This window comes from Lissotriton helveticus, chromosome 1_1, assembly GCF_964261635.1.
Source record: "Lissotriton helveticus chromosome 1_1, aLisHel1.1, whole genome shotgun sequence".
Classification (NCBI taxonomy): Eukaryota; Metazoa; Chordata; class Amphibia; order Caudata; family Salamandridae; genus Lissotriton; species Lissotriton helveticus.
Window position 1 is genome coordinate 391,039,714 of NC_136057.1, and position 21,151 is coordinate 391,060,864.

General features: G+C 46.1%; 1 protein-coding gene across 8 annotated transcripts in view; it reads right to left on the reverse strand.

Annotated features, from left to right (window-relative positions):
• Positions 1 to 1,808: 1,808 nt before the first annotated feature.
• The window catches only part of FOXM1 (forkhead box M1), a 260,165-nt gene continuing 240,822 nt past the window's right edge, over positions 1,809 to 21,151 (reverse strand). For all 8 annotated transcript variants that reach the window (XM_078673734.1, XM_078673736.1, XM_078673729.1 and 5 more), the window contains one exon: positions 1,809 to 4,113. In XM_078673734.1, coding sequence (XP_078529860.1) covers positions 3,208 to 4,113 — 906 coding nt within the window. In that variant the 3' untranslated portion in view covers positions 1,809 to 3,207. The remainder of the gene's footprint in view (positions 4,114 to 21,151) is intronic.

The window sequence follows — 21,151 nt, forward strand, 5'->3', positions numbered from 1 at the left end:
TAGTTAGCTCTGACAGATTTTCTGTCTTTATCATTCAAGTCAAACAGGAGGTTCGTTTTTACCCCAGTCCTCATTGCTATATTAAACGTTTTGGCCGATCGTTCGATGCAACTGTTGAACTTCCCAATGTCAACAGGTGAAGTCTCTGGTGCGCCAAATCTTGGGTAGCATCCTCAGAAGGGACATATACACCCCACTCAAACATCTGGTGGTGGTAGGTCATATCCATAGCCAGCTTGCATATCATCTTCAGTATGATCTTGATACCTATCGCTGTCAGAAGATTAGTCATCTGCGTCTTTCGGTTGTTTATTAGACATACAAGGAGGAACATGATCAGGTGCAACTGGTTGAGAAGGAACACTGACCAGTTAAGGCGGAGAAGGAGGCCGGGGTGGGTGGTTTAAGTTGCAAAGAAAATTTGGAAACAGCTTAAAGAGGCATATAGCACAGTGGATGCTGCCCAGACTGTGGCATTGCATCATACAAGTCTTGAACCATGTGCTTCAATGACGCCAAGAAATCTACAGACATTAGAACAATTAGTGGTATAGCGAATGTTGGTTACTAAGATAACCTTACATGGTGTTTGTGCAGATGATTTCTTCTTCGATATCGTCATGAATACATTGCATTTGTAGGTCTTCATGCCAATGTGGCAAATAATCTTCCTGCTCTTATTTCTACTGGATCAGAATAGACCTGCATAATCTCCTACTCCATATTGTTGTCATTTATAGTCATCTTCATCTCCTTCCAGCCAGCTATGGGAGGCATTTGTGTATGCCAAATTGGGGCGAAAATTGATTGTATTGGAACGTAGATACCGAAAGACCATCCATCGTCAAAAGGGTCATCATTGACCCTTTTGACGAGAGTCCACACATCTCGCTGACAGTCCAGAAGGAGCTTTAACCCCTTTGCAGCGGCGGCAATTCCGCCGCAGCGCTAGGGGGGAGGGGGTGCCGCGCGGCACTCACATGCTTGTGACGGAACCGCTCCGTCACGGGCCTCGGGTGGGCTGTGCTTGTGACGGAGCGGTTCCGTCGCGGCTCCGCCCGCTCAATAGAACGCTCCACGCAGGCGCGTAATCAGCACCGCGCAGGCCCGCCGAGCGGGCCGTGACGGAACCGCTCTGTCACCAGCACAGCCCACCCGAGGCTCGTGACGGAGCGGTTCCGTCACGAGCATGGGAGGGGTTAAAGGCAGATGATTAAAACTTTACACCACACGAGAAGTATCAAGGTTAAATCTGTGATGCTTGGAGTTCTCTGGAGAGTTGTTTTTAACAGACAAGCATAAGGCAGTTATATTTTAAGTGCCAAAAGAAAAAGGCTCTCTCAATCCCATAAAGTTCTGGCACTGAAGTTCTCACATAAGGAGACAAAGTAAACACTAAAAATCAGCCACAAAAAACCTTTCTAGTTGCACATACTGAAAGGGTTGAAGAGTCTTTTCATCCAGGAAGACTCCAATATTTAAGTAAAAACTGAATTCTCTGGTTCAGTCGCCCAACCAAAAAGGAAGAACACAACTGCAATGCTGACAAGGGAGGCCATTGGCAGCAGTTGGCCTCAAAGGAAAGAAACCCAGAGGTTAGAAAAAGATCAAGGCATGTACAGAAGCCTCATGTGACCTAGTAAAATAAAAATGATTAACACTAGTTTCACTGAGTTTACAAAACAAGGAGTGCCATCTCAAGAATTCAGACCCATACAAAACAAGGAAAAAGCAAACTAGACACTCCCTCTGAAAAGCATCATAGAAGAAATTTAGGAAATAAAAATAAAAGGAATGAGAAGAGCACATTGTGGGATGCTTTTTAATGACTGGGGAAGAAGGGGTCACAGTTATAAATATACAGTAAATTTGGCTGTGCAACGAAAGCATAGATCATTAGAAAGAAAGACTCCACCATTCTGTGCAACAAATGGCTGGTTGATGATTCTATGGGTATTAGAACAAAGCCCTCGAGGACACCACAAATTGAGCATGCAGATAACTTCATTCAGATTTTACATTGTAAACATTTAGCTCAAATACATTTATTGTGGCACTGGATTTGATCTCTAAGAGCAGTTGAAGAGTGCCCATATCTTAGACTTCATAGATGAAGGGCGTAATAGCGAGGGGCTAGAGTTCTATTTTAAACTGGGATAATGAGTTTTTGTTTGGTGGCAAATCGCATTTTGAACTATACACTTTGTACTCACAAAGGGTAATCAGCACTCTTCACAAAAGAAAAACAATCTTGAGGCTTGCATCCCAGTTCTGCATTTATCCGACATTCGTGGAGGAGGAGCCCTGGGACTTCATTTATAGGATGTAAATTAGTAGAGGGCAATACCATAGTGGACCAGCCAAACTACAGAATTTCAACTCCATGTTGGTGATGCAGCATTAAGAACCAAGGATGGAGGAGGCTTTGGAGTCGTACAAATTTCACGATTAATTCCATGTGCAAGCAGGACTGCAATTATAAGACTTGAAATTAACTAAAGTCCACCCAAATCTGCATGCCAGTTTAATAGTGGTGACAAGATAACACAAACAAAAGCTGCCATCATCCACATTGAAGTGCCTCCAAAGAGCTTAAAATTTGAACACAGGCTAATGCACATTAGTGAAAGTAGTGCAAGAGATCATTGGCCTGGCGCCATTCCACAGGAGATGCCTCTATTCTCTACAAACTTACATTATTTTTTTAACCAACTTCAGCGTTGAAAATTACTGTTACCACATACTAAATTATTTCAAGTTCGTTCTAGGAACTGGTCAGATTTTATTGAACACAAGTTAGTAAAACGACAAGCCATCAAGAAGGTTGGTTATACAGGGTTTTTGTTCGTATATTGCACAGACATCCTCAACTATCGAGTTTCTCAATTAGATGACCCAATCTTTCATTAGATTGGGCTCCAAATTTCAGGCGTCTCCCAATAACGAGTGGTTAACCTACTCTGCAAATTGAAAGACTACACAATTTTTATAGCTGCAGCATACACATGCATCAGGAGAAGACAGCAGATGCACCCACCCCGAATGTGCACAGGTAAAACTGTGCTACAGAAAGGTGACTGTCAACATCAAGATGGCTGCATTTTTTTCTTCTGTACAATGTTACACATTTGCTCTGTGATTCTCTTATGTCAGGTTAACCACATGCCCAATATTACAGAACACAGTCAAAGTCTTGCATATAAATGTCTATCGAAGCTCAGGTATGAACTGGGACCAGCTGACATTGTCCCCATCAAAGCGGTCATCTTCTTCCAACCCAGTGAAGCTGATGTCCAGTAGTATTTTACTCAAACTATCATTCATAGTGTCCAAGACCAGACCCTCTGTTAGTGACCGGTTAGTCAAGTTTCCAATTGGCAGTTCCTTTGAGCATCGCTTGGCAGAGTGCAGCTCTAAGGTAGGTGAACTAGCGAAGGGCCCAGGGGTCATGTCGGGTGACTTATTGTTCAGAAGCTGCTGTGGGGATTCAAACAGAGGTACATCATGGAATGGAGGGCTGCTGAAACCAAGTAAATCTAGGCTGTCCTTGAAAGGCGTGAGAGTGGTTCCAGGGGGTAACCTCACTGGACTGAAATCTGGCAGGGTTCCTTCCTTGTTGAGTGAGGTTACTCTCCATGGTTCAGACCCACCCGCTTGGGGAGTTGTGCGGACTGGCTTGCTAGGTGTAGATGACACAGGCATTTTGATTAACTTTTCTTTGATCGGTGTTTTAAAGGGGCAAGTATCCTGGGCGCTGCTAAGATCTGTTGGATGTTCCAGGGTTTGAGTCTCCTGAAGGAAAGAGAAGTCCGAGACTAAGCCTGAATCGGAGTTGTTGCAGTCTGGGAACACAAGCAATGGCTCCTCTGCACGGGGGATAATCAAATGTTGCTTCCTCCGAGAACTGCTTTTCCGTCGCCTGATCACCTGCATGTCAGATAATTTCCGTGCCGGAGATTTAGCAGCAGTAAAGGTTCTCTCCTCTTTCCAGGAGGAAAGTGGAACATCATCTCGCAAAACTGTGAATTGACAGTCTCTTTTTCCTTTCAAAGGGTTTTCCTCTTTCACAGATAAAAGTGGCAGAGATTGGGAAGACTCTTCAAGTGTAGACATCTGAAATAAAATGAGAAAACAGGGTAATATTGAAAAAGAGATATCCAGTCCACATTAGGTTACGGTTAATGCCTGCAGTGCTCTAAAGAATTGTAAACTTGAAGTATGCAAATAAAATTCTCTTGCATAAACCTACTATTTATATAGTCTATGAATCTAGACCAGGTGCAATGCTGGATAGCAAATGGATAGAGAACCTACTGCAGAGGCCACAGGCTACAGTTGCTAGGTACCCTAGATGAAAGGGTTGTGTTTTCAAACATCTGAATGTTTTGGAATACAAGATAGGATGCCAAAAGCAGATATACAATGGTCCAATCAAGCCTCGAAGCATATAAGGTCTGGTCCCCGAAGGACAATGAAAAAAAGAAGGAAATGACTTACAAGTAACAATGCCTCTACCCTGGGCCTATCTAGAGGATAAAGATACATGTGCACATATTCAAAGGGATTCCAAATGTATTGTTAACCAAAAGGAGAAAAACACATTTAACTGCTCCATGGAGTTAGGAAAAAGTCCAAAAGATGGGAGAAAAATATATCTGGTTCCACTTGACCGAGTGGGAACAAAGTGGAGGCTGTAACCTGCAAGCAGTCATGCTACATTAATTATGTGGAATCTTTCATAAGGGAAGGAATAATCCAGTAAAATGGAAACAAGTGCCAATAACATCATAATTTAATAGAGAAGTTGGGTCAGTCAAATGCCAGTAGTGAATGGCTTGGGAGGTATCTTCAGCCCGCCATAGCTACTTATTCAAGCACCCATTGTAGCCTGTAACTTGTATTTTCTCTTTTGTCATTAGAAGTATGGGCCTACAAATGTTTGACTAGATATCAGGACAACCCAAGCTAACACATTGACTGCCAGTGGGAGATTGCAATAATCCCCATTAGAAATCACCACATCAGAGATGGAGTTTTACGTTGAGGATTGAAAACTCAAAGCCAGTGTCAAAATCAGTAGGCCCTATAAATTGCGGTTCCACAAAACTCACTAGGGAATAGTGGAAGATAGACAGCTCATAGCCAGTAAGAAAAGCTCAGTAAGAGCAGAGTTTGCAAACTACAGCAACAATGAAAGGCATTATACAAATTAAAGATATTTATATATCTGTGTACCTGCACAGCCTGACCCTGGCAAAGAAGCACAAAAAACCATTTATGTCTGCCTCTTTTTACTCCATCTACACAAAAACATAAATATTAGATAGGGTGTGGTAACAGCAGTCATGAGGCAGAATGGGGTAATTCCACATCTGAATGTTGTCACTATGTTGCAAGGTTGAGCTACTGGACAATCTGGCGAAAGCATGGATTGTTTAAGAACCAAAGGAAATACCAAGATGTCCACTAGGTACCCTACGTTCCTTGAAGGCAGTTGAAAATCCTTAACTTAATGAATTGCTTAGTACACTTCAACTAAAGCAGGAGTATTTTGTATTCCAGAAGCTGAAAAGACTCTTAGCAAGTGGCACGGGAAGAAGACAGAACATACATAAATGTACTCCGGATGATGTGGCTCCTCCCACTCTGGTCAAAGATTATCAATAGCTCTCTTCAACAAGGATCCATCCCCAACGCCCTCAAAGTAGGGCAAGTCACTCCGCTACTGAAAAAACCAACAGCAGACCCCACTGATCTAAACAATTACCGCCCTATTACAAACATTCCCACTCTCGCTAAACTGCTGGAAAAATGTGTACAGCAACAACTGACTAAACACATAGATAAGTTTGATCTCCTAAACGCTCATCAGTCAGGCTTCCGAGCAGGGCACAGCACCGAAACTGCCATGACTCACATAGTGGACGATGCCCTCCAAATCCTAGACCAAAACGACACCTGCCTCCTCATCCTTCTGGATCTCTCCGCAGCATTCGATACAGTTAAACATGAGAACTTACTCGAACTGTTAAACACAAGAATGGGCATATCTGGGACTGTTCTCAAGTGGTTCACCTCATTCCTACACAACCGGACACAAAGATTCAAAAGCAACAACCTGCTGTCCTCTTCGGTACCTGTATCGCTAGGCGTCCCTCAAGGATCCTCCCTCTCCCCAACACTGTTCAACCTAGTTATGGAACCTCTCACTACGTTGCTACAGGCATCTAATGTGCACTTTCACATGTATGCCGACGACACCCAACTTTATCTCAAAATACAATCTCCCAAGGACATCATGCTTCTGAACACCACAATCAGAAACACCCAATCCTGGCTTTCTGAGAATCACCTCAAACTCAATGCTCTGAAGACCGAGTTCCTCCTGATCTCACCTCCCGCTAAAATATCCACGGCTCAAACATGGCTTAATCATTTAACGGCTCTAAATGTACAGCCCATCGTAGTTGACTCCGCAAAATCTTTAGGCATAACACTGGACACCAATCTCAACATGCAGCAGCACATCAGCAAGGCAACCAAAGGAGCAAACTTTCAAATCAATACCCTGAGGAAACTCAAACCCTTCCTTCCTGCCAAAGACTTCCAAACTGCAGTACAATCTATAGTCATCCCGCACATAGATTACGGTAGCACCGCCCTCTGCGGGCTCCCCCTAACTACAACGGCACCCCTAAGAGCATCCCTTAACGCCGCTGCGAGACTCGTCACTGGCTCAAAAAAACACTCGCACATCTCCCCGGACTTTAAATCACTGAAATGGCTACCTTTTGAAGCCAGAATACAAATGAAAATCGCTTGCATGACACACAAGGCTGTGCACCGGAATTCACCCGCCTATCTCACTCAAAAGCTGACAATTTCGGGTGACTCCCGAACTACTAGAGGCACAAACAATCTTTTGCTGAAACCTCGAAGATTTCGGAAGGAAAAAAACGTATAAACGCTCCTTTTCAGGAATGGCACCCAGGATCTGGAACTCACTCCCTCCGGAAACAAGGCTCATCTCCTCCGAAACAATATTTAAGAGGGAAGTTAAAGCGATCCTCATGGCAAAATACACATGATCTATTGCCCCGTATCACTCATGAATCTGCCTTGCAAGTCCTTCCCGACCCTGGTCTACTGTGCCACCCGTGTTTTCGAATTACTTAACTGTATACGCTCATTCTTTGTATTTTGTTATAATGTTTAATGCACATGGTTGATATGTATATTGTTATATTGTTATATTACTGACGCACCTGGTTGACTTTGCACACTTTACCCTCTCCATCTCAACGTTCCTTACTACTCTCGCACCTGTGGGACTATAAACCCTGCTCACACCTACCTCAACCTAACTGTATACGCTCACTCTTTGTATTTTGTTATGTTTGATGCACAACGTTGATTATGTATATTGTTATATTGTTATATTATTATATTATTGACGCACCTGGTTGACTTTGCACACTTTACCCTCTCCTTCTCAACGTTCCTTACTACTCTCGCACCTGTGGGACTATACACCCTGCTCACACCTACCTCAACTGTACCCTCCTTTAAACTCTAAATATTCTAAACACGTTTAAGCAGGTATATGCTCCTTATTATTGCACTTTATACTATTGACGCAATTGTCTGTCTATACACTGTGTACCGACACTACCTCACCTGTTATCTACCTCATGTCCTTTATCCCACCTATGTAACTTGCACCTTGTACCTAACTACCTCATATATTACTCTGTATATACGCTTTATTACTTTGTATTTTTTACCCCCATGCCCTTGTAAAGCGCTCTGATATCTGCAAAGATCTTGTTCGCGCTATATAAAACTTTCAAAATAAAATAAAATAAATAAATAAGTATAGCACCTAATTTATTGTCCCCATTGATGGCTGCCTTTAAAACACCTACAATTTAACCAAAACCTGTGGTTAAAAATATCGTGAGGGAGGGGTGGGGGGAGAGGGGCAGAAGGAGATATTGAGAGAGACAGCGAGAGACAGCGAGAGACAGCGAGAGAGAGAGAGAGAGAGAGAGAGAGAGAGAGAGAGAGAGAGAGAGAGAGAGAGAGAGAGAGAGAGAGAGACAGCGAGAGAGAGAGAGACAGCGAGAGAGAGTGTGTGGGTGTGTGTTTCTGATTCCGTCTTATTCTTCACTTATTGTTCTGACCAAACTAGTCAGGAAAAAAAGAGGTTAGAATTGCTTTAACATTGCCAGAACAAATACGAAATGGGTCGCCTAATTACCTATTTAACTGCAGAAAGCTGGATACTAGCTCACATGTAGTAGATGGCTTCAAGACAGGTTTTCCCATTGTCTGTGACCACAGGTTCATACCCAACAGTTTCATAACGGTCGTCAGTGTCAGCTGAAATGGCTGGTAAAGGCAAACTCGGTCCTGCAATGCCTGAACCCTCTTCATAGTAAGGTACGCCATCACTTTCACAGTGTCCTAATCGGACCACTCTGGGACTGGGGATTATTTTCAAATTTACTGCAAACCCCCAGTTGAGTTAGCAGGTTCATCACCGTTTGTAAGGCAATGCTCATGAGAGGTAGCCTTTATCAGCCAGTCATCCGGGTAAGGGTCGACATGAATAGCCTGTCTTGGGAGGAGGGCTGCTACAACTTTGTGTTTTCGTAAAAGCTATTGGTGCAGATTTTATGCTGCAAGATAAGATCAAGCCTTGAAATGATGATTTACCCTCATCATTACAAACGGCGATATCTCCTGTACGATGGGTGCATCAGAATGTAGAATTAGGCGTTTTTAAATCTATACTCAATTAGACCTTTCCTCTATTAATGGTAGTACTTTCTGGATATCAGTTTTTTTGGAACCTTGGTGTGTTGATTAATTGTTCACAAATCGAAGGTCCAAGATTTTGCAGAAAATTTGGATCCTCATTTTGGCTTTGGCTGCTGGGGTTGTTTCCATGTGAAATGGCTCCCTGAAGGTTGAGGAGTGTAGCAGGGTCTTTGATGTCCTTCTTTGTTAGGGATACCAACCCTTTTGAAAAAAGAATTGAATGCCTGCAAGTTACCCATAGCCAGGACTGTGTGATTGCTTTTTTTCATGGTCTCTAGGGACTGGTTTACTTCTGGCGTGAACAGGTGCTTGCCTGTATGTGGCTTTTTGAAGCGTCCCCGTACACATTGTATGAATCCAGGAATGCAATATGGTGCCCACTGAGATTTGTCTATTGGCAGTATCTACAGAATCTAATGCCGAAATTAACAAAGTTATGTCCTCCTCAATCACGGTCTTGGTCTTCTGCTACTCCTGGGCAGGTGTGACATAAGGTCCTCCATTTCCTCCCAGTGCCAGCAAGTGTATCCAATCATAAGGGCACTGGAATTGGCAATTAACCATTGGGTGGATGAAGTGCTCTAAATGAATCTCCCCAATACCTCAAGTCTTGTATTATCTGGCGGTGAACGATTAGAGGCTGGTGACAGTACAGACTAAGCGCGAGTATGGCTCATCATGTGACGGGATGCACTTCGGCTCTAGGTATGATGACCTATACTTCTTTTCTATTTTAGGTGTCAATGGTTCAGATGTTGCTGGCTTATTGAAAATCTAATTTCCTTGTTGTAAGATGCATCGAGGGCAATGCAAAAAACATGTTTCTCTACACAGGGCACAATACCTATAACACGAAACCTATTTCCCTTCTCTCCTCCTGCATCAGAGGGCCAAAGGCTTCTGCTGCCCTCTTGACTACTGCATGATACATGGATATGTCATCACATGGGAATAGTTATTTTATTTATTTATTTATTCAAAGTTTTATATAGCGCGAACAGGATCCTTACAGATATCAGAGCGCTTCACAAGACAGGGTAGGTGCAGTAGGAGTCAACAGAGATAATGGGAACAATATAATAGTCAATAGCATGGTAATAACATGGATAATAAAACATACATAAAACCAATCCATATACAATCAGGTAAGGAAGTAATAAGGATGGCACAAATCATTGATCACTACAGAGGTGTTTAGGTGGATCAGAAAACCAACGTGTAACATATCTTGGTCGGTAGTAAGAGAGTAGCGTAGTAGTGCCCCCAACAAATAGAGTATAGTGCCAAGGGATAGGGTGAGCAGTGGTATAAGGCAATGCAGAGTCTCTGAACCAACATCTATAACGATCAGGAGATCTTGGCCAGAAGGATTGTTTTCACCTCTTTCTTGAAGAGTGCAGTGGAGGAGATCAGTCTTGTTTCAGGAGGGAGCGCATTCCAGATCCTGGGTGCCATTCCTGAGAAGGAGCGCTTGTAAGTTTTCACTTTCCGGAATCTACGAGGTTTCAGGAGTAGATTTTTTGTACTCCTATTGGATCTCGAACCTCCTGATATAGACAGCTTTTGAGCGAGGTAGTTGGGTGCCTTGTGGTGCACGGCCGCGTGTGTCATAACTGCAATTTTTAGCTGTATTCTGGCTTCAAAAGGCAGCCATTTTAGAGACTTTAAGTCTGGGGATATGTGCGAATGTTTTCTAGAGCCTGTAATGAGTCTCGCGGCAGCGTTCAGGGAGGCTCTTAAGGGTGCTGTTGTGGATAGCGGGAGACCGCTGAGGGCCGCAATTCCGTAGTCTATTCGAGGGATGACTAAAGCTTGTACAGCAGTTTGGAAGTCTTTGGCCGGGAGGAAGGGTTTAATTTTCCTCAGCGTGTTAATTTGGAAATTAGCTGCTTTTGTGGCTTTGCTGACGTGCTGCTGCATGTTTAGCTTAGCGTCGAGTGTGATGCCTAGGGATTTCGCCGAGTCCACGATGGTGGGTTGGACATTGAGTGCTGTTAGGTTGTTGAGCCAGGTTTGGGTGGTGGAGATTTTCGCCGGGGGTGAGATGAGTAGGAACTCAGTTTTCAGGGCATTTAGTTTGAGGTGATTATCAGCCAGCCAAGATTGGGTGTTAATAAGTGTGGAATTCAGATGTTTGATGTCTTCCGGGGATTGTAACTTTAGATAGAGTTGTGTGTCATCGGCGTACATATGGAATTGAGCATTGGAAGCTTGAAGCAAGGTGGCGAGCGGTTCCATAACGAGGTTGAACAGTGTAGGGGAGAGGGTGGATCCTTGTGGAACACCTAGATCTACAGGCACAGGTGTAGATAGCACATTGTCGATCTTGAACCTCTGAGACCGATTGTGTAGGAAGGACGAAAACCACTTGAGAACAGTTCCCGATATCCCCATTCTAGTACTTAGCAGCTCTAGCAAGTTCTCATGTTTGACCGTGTCAAATGCTGCCGAGAGGTCAAGGAGGATGAGGAGGCAGGACTCATTGCGATCCAGAATTTGGAGGGCATCATCAATTATGTGTGTCATAGCCGTTTCCGTGCTATGTTTCGCTCTGAAGCCTGATTGATGAGGGTTGAGGAGGTCATATTGATCAATGTGTTTTGTTAGTTGGAGTTGGACACATTTCTCCAGCAGTTTGGCCAGGGTGGGGATATTGGTGATGGGCCGATAGTTGTTTAGGTCAGTTGGATCAGCTGTAGGTTTCTTGAGTATAGGCGTGACTTGCCCCACCTTAAGGGAGTCTGGAATGTGGCCTTGTTGCAGAGAGGTGTTGATGATCTTGGTCCAGAGAGGGAGGAGCAAGGGGATAAAGTCTTTTACAGCATTAGCAGGTAGAGGGTCTGTGAGGTGATTAGAGGGCTTCAAGGTGCAGAGCAGTTTGTGTATTGCTTCTTCCGAATAGGTATCGAAGTGCTGCCAGGATGCCTTGTTTTTAGGTTGAGTGTCTGCCATTCTGGTGTGGTTGGGGTATCGGCTTACATCCATGATGAGGTCATTTCTTATGTTGTCAGTCTTTATAAAGGACACACTTGCAGTTCCTCTGTGGTGAGTCTGTCTCAGTGTCCTCAGACAGTGCCCGTTCTTCGTTGAGAACACGGAATTCTATCTCCTCTGCGCCAGGATGTGTGATCTGGCACTTATTCCTTTAGGTATTCTGTTCATCTTCATGTGGTGTTACCTGTTTTTTGGGGAGTTTTAGCTCCTACCTTGGCTTCGTGGTGAGGGGCTTAAAACCATGCGTTGTTCCAAGAAGTTCTTGAAAAAAACTTTTCTTTTTGATAAGGTCTTCTATTTCTATTGCAAGTGCCCTTTCAACATTGACTGTTACAGGTATTTGTTTGCTTGGGATTTTTTTCCTTGGGGCTGCCTGGACCTCCTTCAGTGCTTGATCCATCATGGAATCTGAGCCAATGCCTTTTGGTAACTCCTTAACTTCTGATGGCAGTTTCGGCATAATTTAAATACTACAAAATGGTGGTGGAATGTCAAGGACTCTACGGACAAAATATTTCATTCTCTGACCTAGATGCAGTTCCCCGAGAATATCCTCTTACACACAATTTAGTGAAGAGCGTTTTTTCAACAACTTGTGTTTTCTCAAGGTCTTTATGAATTTTCAATGATTTCTTCATGGCCCATTTCTATACACTTCTGAACCAAATGGCAGAAAAAATTAACCTGACATGGTGACCGCATTAGGAGGCATTGTGGACTTACGGTTGACAACATTCAGGCTCCACCTATGTCGACTCCCACTAAGAGCATGAGAAATATTTGTAAACCAGCACCTCTAACCTCCCAACCACTAAAACGCAGAAATATATACAGCATGCCAAATTAAAGGATTTTATGTTGAAAAACCTATAATAGCAATAACACACACTTCAGAAACACTTAATGGAAGAAAAGTGAAAGTTCCACTCGACCATACGTAATTGGTATGGAAGAATCACGTTCTCTTGGCAAGAAGCTGAATAGCGTTGTAGTCTTTGTGTTGATCAGCAACAAAACCTCTTTAATTTGACGGAATAACAGCCCCTTATAAAGGGCATTAGGCTTCCCTCTGAATACCCAAGGATGACTGGGGGAGATTTAGATGTTCAAATCTCAGGAGCCAGGAGACCAAATTCAAGGATTTCGGATTTGAGTGGAATATCTCACCCAGCAGCCTGGTCAGTAGGTTTGCATGGCAACTTCTTGTGTGGTTGGACAGACAATTCTAACAGGTCTGGGTAGCACCACTGCCTTGGACACCCTAGTGCAATGACATGAACCTTGTCACTTGGCAATGTCAGCATTTCAGTACGGTTGCAACTATCAGGGTAATCTGAAGAAAAGCGAAAAGTAATGTTCTTGACCAATTCATCAAAATGGCATTGCACAATGAAACTGGTTTCGATAGTGAGGATGCAAAGTCTTGCTATTTGTTGTTTTGAGATGGTGCTAAGAGAGCTATTGTTTAATATCTCCAAAATGTGACGATTCAGAGAAAAATATTGTTGCAAATATGTGATTTTCTTTGCAAAATCAGCATAGGAAATAGGCTTGGTGGTTACTGATTACTGTTTTTTTTTGTAAAAACAATTTTTATTGGCATTCAAAGTCAAAATAGCACATGGCAAAGGATAATATTATGCAGTAATAACCGACATTTCAGGATAACATTACATTTCCGACCAGATGCCTTTTATAATAACAATCCCCCAAACTGTACCCTCCCTGGGTCCCACCCCCCTGGTCAGTGCGCCGTTGTCCTCTCTCCCAAGCAGCTGAGAACCAACAGTGAGTTACCTCCTTGTGAAGATCAATATTAAAAGGTAAGTAGTGCATATCAATGGGAGATCCGAGCTCTCAGATCCTCTATCGTTACTCGTTGCGGTTGTGCGCTTCACTGGAAGTGGGGTACCCCTCAAAATAACAACCCTATGGAGTCGCTACCCAGTCATCCTCACTTTGGTCATTCTCAGGCGACTGGAGCGCAGGCACTAAGGCCTCCCACGCCCTAGCCACCTCCAAAGCCTTGTCATTATCTAGGCGCCTGGCCTGTCGCAGCCGCAGCGCGCTCTCTGCTTTCGCCCACCGCTCCAAAGTGGTCCTCCAACGCAAGTAGCTGGGACCCTGGCTAGATTTCCAATGCATGGTGATCTCTCGTTTAGCCAGTATCAGGCCCAAGTCATAAAACTTACTGGTAATGCGATTACGGGGGGTGTGAGGGAACCACAACAGTAAGCAAGCGCCCATATCTGCATCAATCTGCCGATCCGTGACAGCATTAAGGCAGGCCATCACCGCTTCCCAGTAACCAGTTAGCCGCCCACAGGACCAAAAGATGTGCGCAAAGTCCGCTTCCTCTGTCCCACATCTAGGGCAGAGTGAGGATGCACCTTCAAAACATTGCGAGATCTTAACCGGCGTTAGGTAAGCTCGGTGTAGGGTGAAAAACTGGACCAGCTGGAACCTGGCATTCCTAGTGCCTTTCCACGCCCGTCGCAATAGCTGCGGCCACGTCGACTCAGGGATCGGTCGCCCGATATCACCTTCCCACTTGGCTCTCAACCCATCTAGAGGTTGCAGAGCTTCAGTCGACAGCCTCCGGTAAAGGCAGGTGACGGCCTTGTAAGTGCCAGCAGCCATGACCACATATTGGCAGCACTCTGAGATCGGTGGCTCTGTGAGCCCCCTCTTCCAGTGTCTCCGAATACAGGCCACCAGCGAGGCGTGCAACAGATAGTCACCCCTTGGGAGGTCGTAAGCGTCTCGCAACTCTTGAAACGTGAGCAGCGATCCCTCTTTGTAGAGATCACCGAGCATTTGCAGGCCCAGCTCCTCCCAGGTCGCCAGCGCAGACAAATCTCCTCCGTGCGGAAAGGCAGTGCACATCCCTAGCGGGATCTCAGGGGCATATGGGCGAGTGACGCCGGCTCGCCTATGGCAACGAAGCCAACAGCTACGAACCGTACGTTCCTCCCCTGTGAGCTGGGTAAGGTCCAATTTCTGGCCTAGAATTATGAAAGAGATGACGTGTCTCGGAAATAGCCTGCCCACTACCCCCTCTGGAACCCGGAATTCTAAAGCCACTGCCTGGGTAAGCCACTGCAGCTGCGCCGCCAAATAGTACCACTCGAAATCCGGGGCCGCAAGTCCCCCATCCGATCTGGGGCGCATCAACGTGGTCAGCGCCACGCGCCGCCTACCCGATCCCCAAATGAACGCGGAAATTAGGGAGCAGAGTCTGGTAAAAACCGACGCCGGGATCCAGACCGACAGTGTGCGAAACAGATATAATAAACGAGGAAGTGTCTCCATTTTCAGTAACGCCACTCGTCCCGCGACCGACAACGGCAGCGTCCGCCAGAATCCCATGCAGCCTCGTAGATTTCCGGATCGCTCTTCCAATGTTACCCTCCAGGAGGTCCAACGATGACCGATATATGTGCGTACCTAGATAAAGGGAGGCAATGGTATTCCCATCGCAGCTCAACCTCCGGTTGGGAGTCATCCGTCCCTGGTGCCAACGGGAAGAGGCAAGATTTCCCCCCAGTTGACTCTGTCCCGAGAGGTGGCCAAAATCCGAGAGCAAGCGCCCGGCTCCACGCAGGGAATCGTCCGTGTCGGCTAAAAACAGTAGACAATCGTCCGCATAGAGAGAGATGTAGTGGGTGTCGCCTCTCAGCAGTAGGCCCATACGGGCATGAGCGGCTAGGGGCTCTATGGCGAGCGCAAATAGTAGGGGGGACAAGGAACATCCCTGTCGAGTCCCCCGCCCTACTGTGCACGGGGCAGAGATGGTGGCCCCCGTCTTGACTCGGGCTGTGGCCGCCGCATAAAGCAAGGCAGTCCACTTCACAAATCGTTCGCCCAATCCGAAGGCCTCCAGTACTCGGAGCAGGTACGGCCACTCCACGCTGTCAAATGCTTTCTCAATGTCAGTCGAAAGGACAGCGGCACCCGGTGGGCCAGCAGCATTGCCCCCCATGACCCGAAGTAGCCGACGCACACAGGTGGCGGTGGTGCGCTGGGGGATAAAGCCCGCTTGGTCTGAGTGCACCAAAGCGCGCATGTGGGCCAGAAGCCGCGTCGCAAGAACCCTGCTCAGAATCTTGTAGTCCGTCGTGAGCATGGAAAATGGGCGGTAGGCCGAACGAGAGCTAGCCTCGCCACCCCGCTTCAGTAAGGGTATCACCAAGGCCTCACGAGTAGTCGCAGGTAGGACCCCGGTGTCCCAGGCCTCCCAGTAAACCTTCTGCAATCGCAGTATCAATACATCTGCATAAAATTCAATTGGTAGCCCATCTGTGCCAGGGGTCTTGCGGCGAGCCATGTGTTGTGGTTACTGATTACTGGTAACTGGATTGCCTAGATAGTCCCATAGCCAAAAGATCTAAAGCAACACCAGAGTCAAGTCAAGTCAAATAATTTATATAGCGCGCTACATACCCAGAGGGTCTCAAGGCGCTTGAAGAAGGGTGGGGAATTACTTGTCGAATATCCAGGTTTTAAGTTGCTTTCTGAATGCTAGGTGGTTTTGAGTGAGGCGAAGGTGAATAGGGAGTGAGTTCCAGGTTTTAGCTGCCAGGTAGGAGAAGGATCTTCCTCCCATGGTGGTTTTGTTGATGCGAGGAACAGCAGCAAGGGCTTGGTTGGAAGATCGTAGCTGGCGGCGGGGGGTGGGGGGGGGGGTGGGGGGGGGGGGTGGGGGTGTAGAAGGAGAGTCGCGCGTTGAGTCATTCGGGTCCAAGTTCGTACAGTGCTTTGTGTGCGTGGGTGAGGAGGCGGAATGTTATCCTCTTATTGACAGGGAGCCAGTGGAGGTTTTTCAGGTGACCAGAAATGTGGTCTTTACGCGGGATGTCTAGTATGAGTCTGGCAGAAGCGTTCTGGATGCGTTGTAGTTTTTTCTGAAGTTTTGCGGTAGTACCGGCGTATAGTGTGTTTCCGTAGTCCAGGCGGCTTGTAACCAGTGCGTGGGTGACCGTTTTTCTGGTTTCGGTGGGGATCCAGCGAAATGTTTTTTTGAGCATGCGAAGAATGTTGAAGCAAGATGATGAGACGGCGTTGACTTGTCTGGTCATCGAGAGTGAGGAGTCCAGGATGACGCCCAGGTTCCGTGCGTGGTCTGTTGGGATGGGTGCTTTTCCAAGGGCCGCTGGCCACCAAGAGTCGTCCCAGGCGGAGGGGGAGGTACCTAAGATAAGGACTTCTGTTTTGTCTGAATTCAGTTTTAGACGGCTGTGCTTCATCCACTCTGCTACTTCTTTCATTCCTTCATGTAGGTTGGTTTTGGCGGTGTTAGGGTCTTTGGTGAGTGAGAGGATCAGTTGAGTGTCATCAGCGTAGGAGATGATATTGAGGTTGTGTTGGCGTGCGATGGTCGCGAGGGGGCTCATATATACGGTGGGGCTGAGTGAAGATCCTTGTGGCACGCCGCAAATGACTTCAGTGGCCTCTGACTTGAACGGTGGGAGGCGGACTCTCTGAGTTCTTCCGGCCAGGAACGAGGTGATCCATTCAAGTGCTTTTCCTTGGATTTCGATGTTTGAGGCGTTGTAACAGGGTGCTATGACAGACTGTCGAAGGCTGCAGAGAGGTCGAGGAGGATGAGGGCGACTGTGTCTCCATTGTCCAGTAGAGTTCGAATATCGTCTGTTGCTGCGATGAGTGCGGTCTCAGTGCTGTGTTTGGCTCGGAAGCCGGACTGTGAGGAGTCTAGGGATTTGTTAGTTTCGAGGAAGGCGGCGAGCTGGTTGTTGACTGCTTTCTCGATGACTTTGGCCGGGAATGGAAGGAGCGAGATGGGGCGGTAGTTTTTGAGTTCGGTGGGGTCAGCTGTGGGTTTTTTCAGAAGGGCGCTGAGTTCGGCGTGTTTCCAGCTTTCCGGGAAGGTGGCGGTGTTTAGGGAGCAGTTGATGACGTTTCGGAGGTGTGGTGCTATGATGGAGTCTGCTTTGTTGAAGATGTGGTGAGGGCATGGGTCAGTGGGGGATCCTGAGTGGATGGAGTTCATCAGGCGGATGTGTCCTCCGTGGAAATTGGGTTCCAGTCATTAAGGATGTTCAAGGGGGGTGAAGGTTCGGCATACGGTTGGGAGGGTTGGTCTCCGGTTTGGTTGTCGAAGCTGTTGTGGATGTCTGCGATTTTGTCGTGAAAGAACGAAGCTAAGGAGTCGCAAAGGGTTTGAGAGGGAGTGATGTCGTTGGAGTTGGCAGTGGGGTTGGTAAATTCTTTGACGATGTTGAATAATTCCTTGCTGTTGTGGGCGATGTCGTCAAGTCTGTCTTTGAATGCGGCTTTCTTGGCTGTCCGGATCAGTTGGTGGTGTAAACGTGTGACGTTTTTGAAGGCGTCCCTGGTGCTGTTGTTTGGGTCTTTTTTCCAAGCCTTCTCAAGGGAGCGACAGAGTTTCTTGGATTTCTTAAGATCATCGTTGAACCAGGGGGCGTTTTTGCTGCCTAGTTTGATTTGACGATTTTTCAAAGGTGCTAGGTTGTCGGCGCTGATGGTTAGCCATTGAGTGAGGTTAATGGCTGCTTGGTTGGGGTTCGATGAGTGGGCAGGGGGGTTTTGAAGAAGCGATGAGGAGATCTGGTCGATGGTGATTTTGTTCCAGTTTCTTCGCAGAGTAGGTTGAGGATGGTTGTGGGTTGTGTTTTTTTTGTAGACAAAGTGAACGCAGCTGTGGTCCGTCCAGTGGAGAGTTGTGGTGTGACTGAAGGAGATATGTTTGCTGGAGGTGAAGATAGGGTTGAGTGTGTGTCCTGCATAGTGGGTGGGGGTGTTAACTAGTTGTTTGAGTCCGAGGTTGGCGAGATTGTCCAGAAGAGTGGTAGTGTAGTTGTCGTTGTTCTTTTCCAGATGATAGTTGAGGTCTCCTAGTAGAATGTAATCCTCGGAGGGGAGGGCGTGAGGGGTGATGAAGTCAGTGATGTCTTCACTGAATTGTGATCAGGGTCCTGGCGGCCTGTAGAGGAGGGTGCCTCTGAGTGTGGTCTTGGGGTCGGTGTGGATCTGGAAGTGGAGGTGTTCGGCGTTAGCGAGGTTGACGTCTGAGCTGGTTGAAATGCGGATGGAATTCTTATGGACGATGGCGATGCCTCCTCCTGTTTGGTTGGTGCGGTCTTTTCGGATAATCTTGTAGCCTTCCGGGATGGCTGTGGTGATGTCTGGAGCTGATGAGGCGTTCATCCAGGTTTCTGTTAGGAAGGCGACGTCTGGAGAGATGGTGTCTAGTAGCCTTGATCTTCTGGCCCCCTCATTTGTTCAGGTAGTGCATGGTGTTTGTATTGTCTTTTTGAATACAAAACTTATTTGCTTGTCAGAGAAGGCAGGAAGGCTATAAGAACAAAGGACTACAAGGAGATGGAGATGGAGGTTCGGCCATGTTGAAAGTATGCAGAATGGTGCATCCTGGGATAGCCAGATGCCACATTTAGCAGGAAGTGGTCATCAGGAGGGAGGAAGAAAACCTGGTAGCCCATTGGCTACCAAACGCATCCTACCCTGAGGGCATTTTCTGATCATAAAAAGGGCACCGCTGGCACCTACAACTCTATGGATTGGAGAAGAGGACAGAAGGAATGCCCTGCTGCATCAAGGACCCAGCAAAGTACGGCAGCACCTACATGTACGACACCTGCTTATCCTGGTGGCTAGCAAAGGAGAAGTGCCTGCTGAATCCTGCTCATGGACAAGTCATTTTACGGGCCCAGACGAAGCAACACACTCCAAGGGTCAGTTGGCTGACCTCTTGTTCACAGCACAAGGCCACAACAGCTGAAGAAACCTGCTGGGGTGAGGTGGTAGTTGAACTTCTGACCACTGCTCTGCCGCTATGCAGAACCAGGGACCAAATCTGCTGGAGAGTTGTCAGAGTTCAGCTTTGTTGCCAAGAAGACAAGTTACCGTCCAAGGAAGGATTACCCATTACTGGGCGACTGACTGGAATTGGTCAGCAAAAGTAACCCTGTTTTTTTTTTAAGTTTGTGTCAAATTTGTTGAATTTGCCAATGCTTGTTTGTGGTGAAGTAAAACGTGCATATTTACTCTAGCTTGCAAAATCTGTATCTTCGAATCCCTATGGTGATCTTTTTTGTTTCTCCATGACTGTTCAACCTAGTCATGGAGCCACTCACCGCACTGCTTCATGCCTCTAATGTGCAATTCCACATGTATGCGGATGATACCCAACTACCTCAAACTACAATCCCCTGATGACCTCAAACTTCTCAACTCAAAACTTAACACTTAAGGACAGGGTTGGCAGAGAACCATCTCAAACTTAATGCTCTGAAAACAGAATTCCTCCTAATAGCACCTCCCTCCAAAATCCCCATCTTCCAGGATTGGTTGAAACACCTCACTGCATTCAACGTCCAACCTATCATAGTAGACTCAGCAAAATCCTTAGGTATCACCCTTGACTCCAATCTCAATATGCAACGACATATCAGTAATGCAACCAAGGGAGCTAATTTCCAAATCAATACCTTTAGAAAGCTGAAACCCTTTCTCCCTGCCGACTACTTTAGAACTGCAGTCCAAGCGCTAGTTATCCCTCGGATTGACTATGGAAGTGCCTCCCTCTGCGGTCTCCCACTATCAACAAACGCACCACTAAGAGCCTCTATCAATGCTGCAGCAAGGCTCATAACTGGATCAAAAAAATGCTCACACACATCTCCTGACGTAAAAGCTCTTAACTGGCTACTGCTCGAAGCCAGAATACACCTGAAAATCGCATGCATTACTCACAAGGCCTTACATCATAGCTCGCCCAGTTACATTGCTCAGAAATTGACAATCTCAGGAGGCTCAAGAGCCACAAGAAGCGCAGAAACTCTCCTTCTGAAACCACAAAGATTCAACAAGAAAAAAACGTACAAGCACTCCTTCTCAGGTATGGCCCCCAGGATCTGGAATGCCCTCCCTCCAGAAACTAGACTCATCTCATCCACTGCATACTTCAAAAAAGAAGTCGAATCGATCCTCATGGCTAAATTCACTTGAACTTAAATTATGCAAATACTACTTGCCTATGTTTCTCCACCTTGTATTTCAGTGCCTGATTTGACCACAATATCATAATCACACTCTACTACCATGCATGGTTGGCATTTTTGCACAAACCGCCTTGTTAAGCCTGTCTTTCTTTTGTCCATCTTTCATATGTATGTAAAGCGCTCTGATATCTGTAAGGATCATGTTCGCGCTATACAAAACCCTGAAAATAAATAAAAATAAAATATAACATTTAAAAAAAAAAAAAAAATATGTCTGATTTCGAGTTTCTCCTGCATTACTTCTGAGATTCTTCTGGTGCTGTTTAAATGCT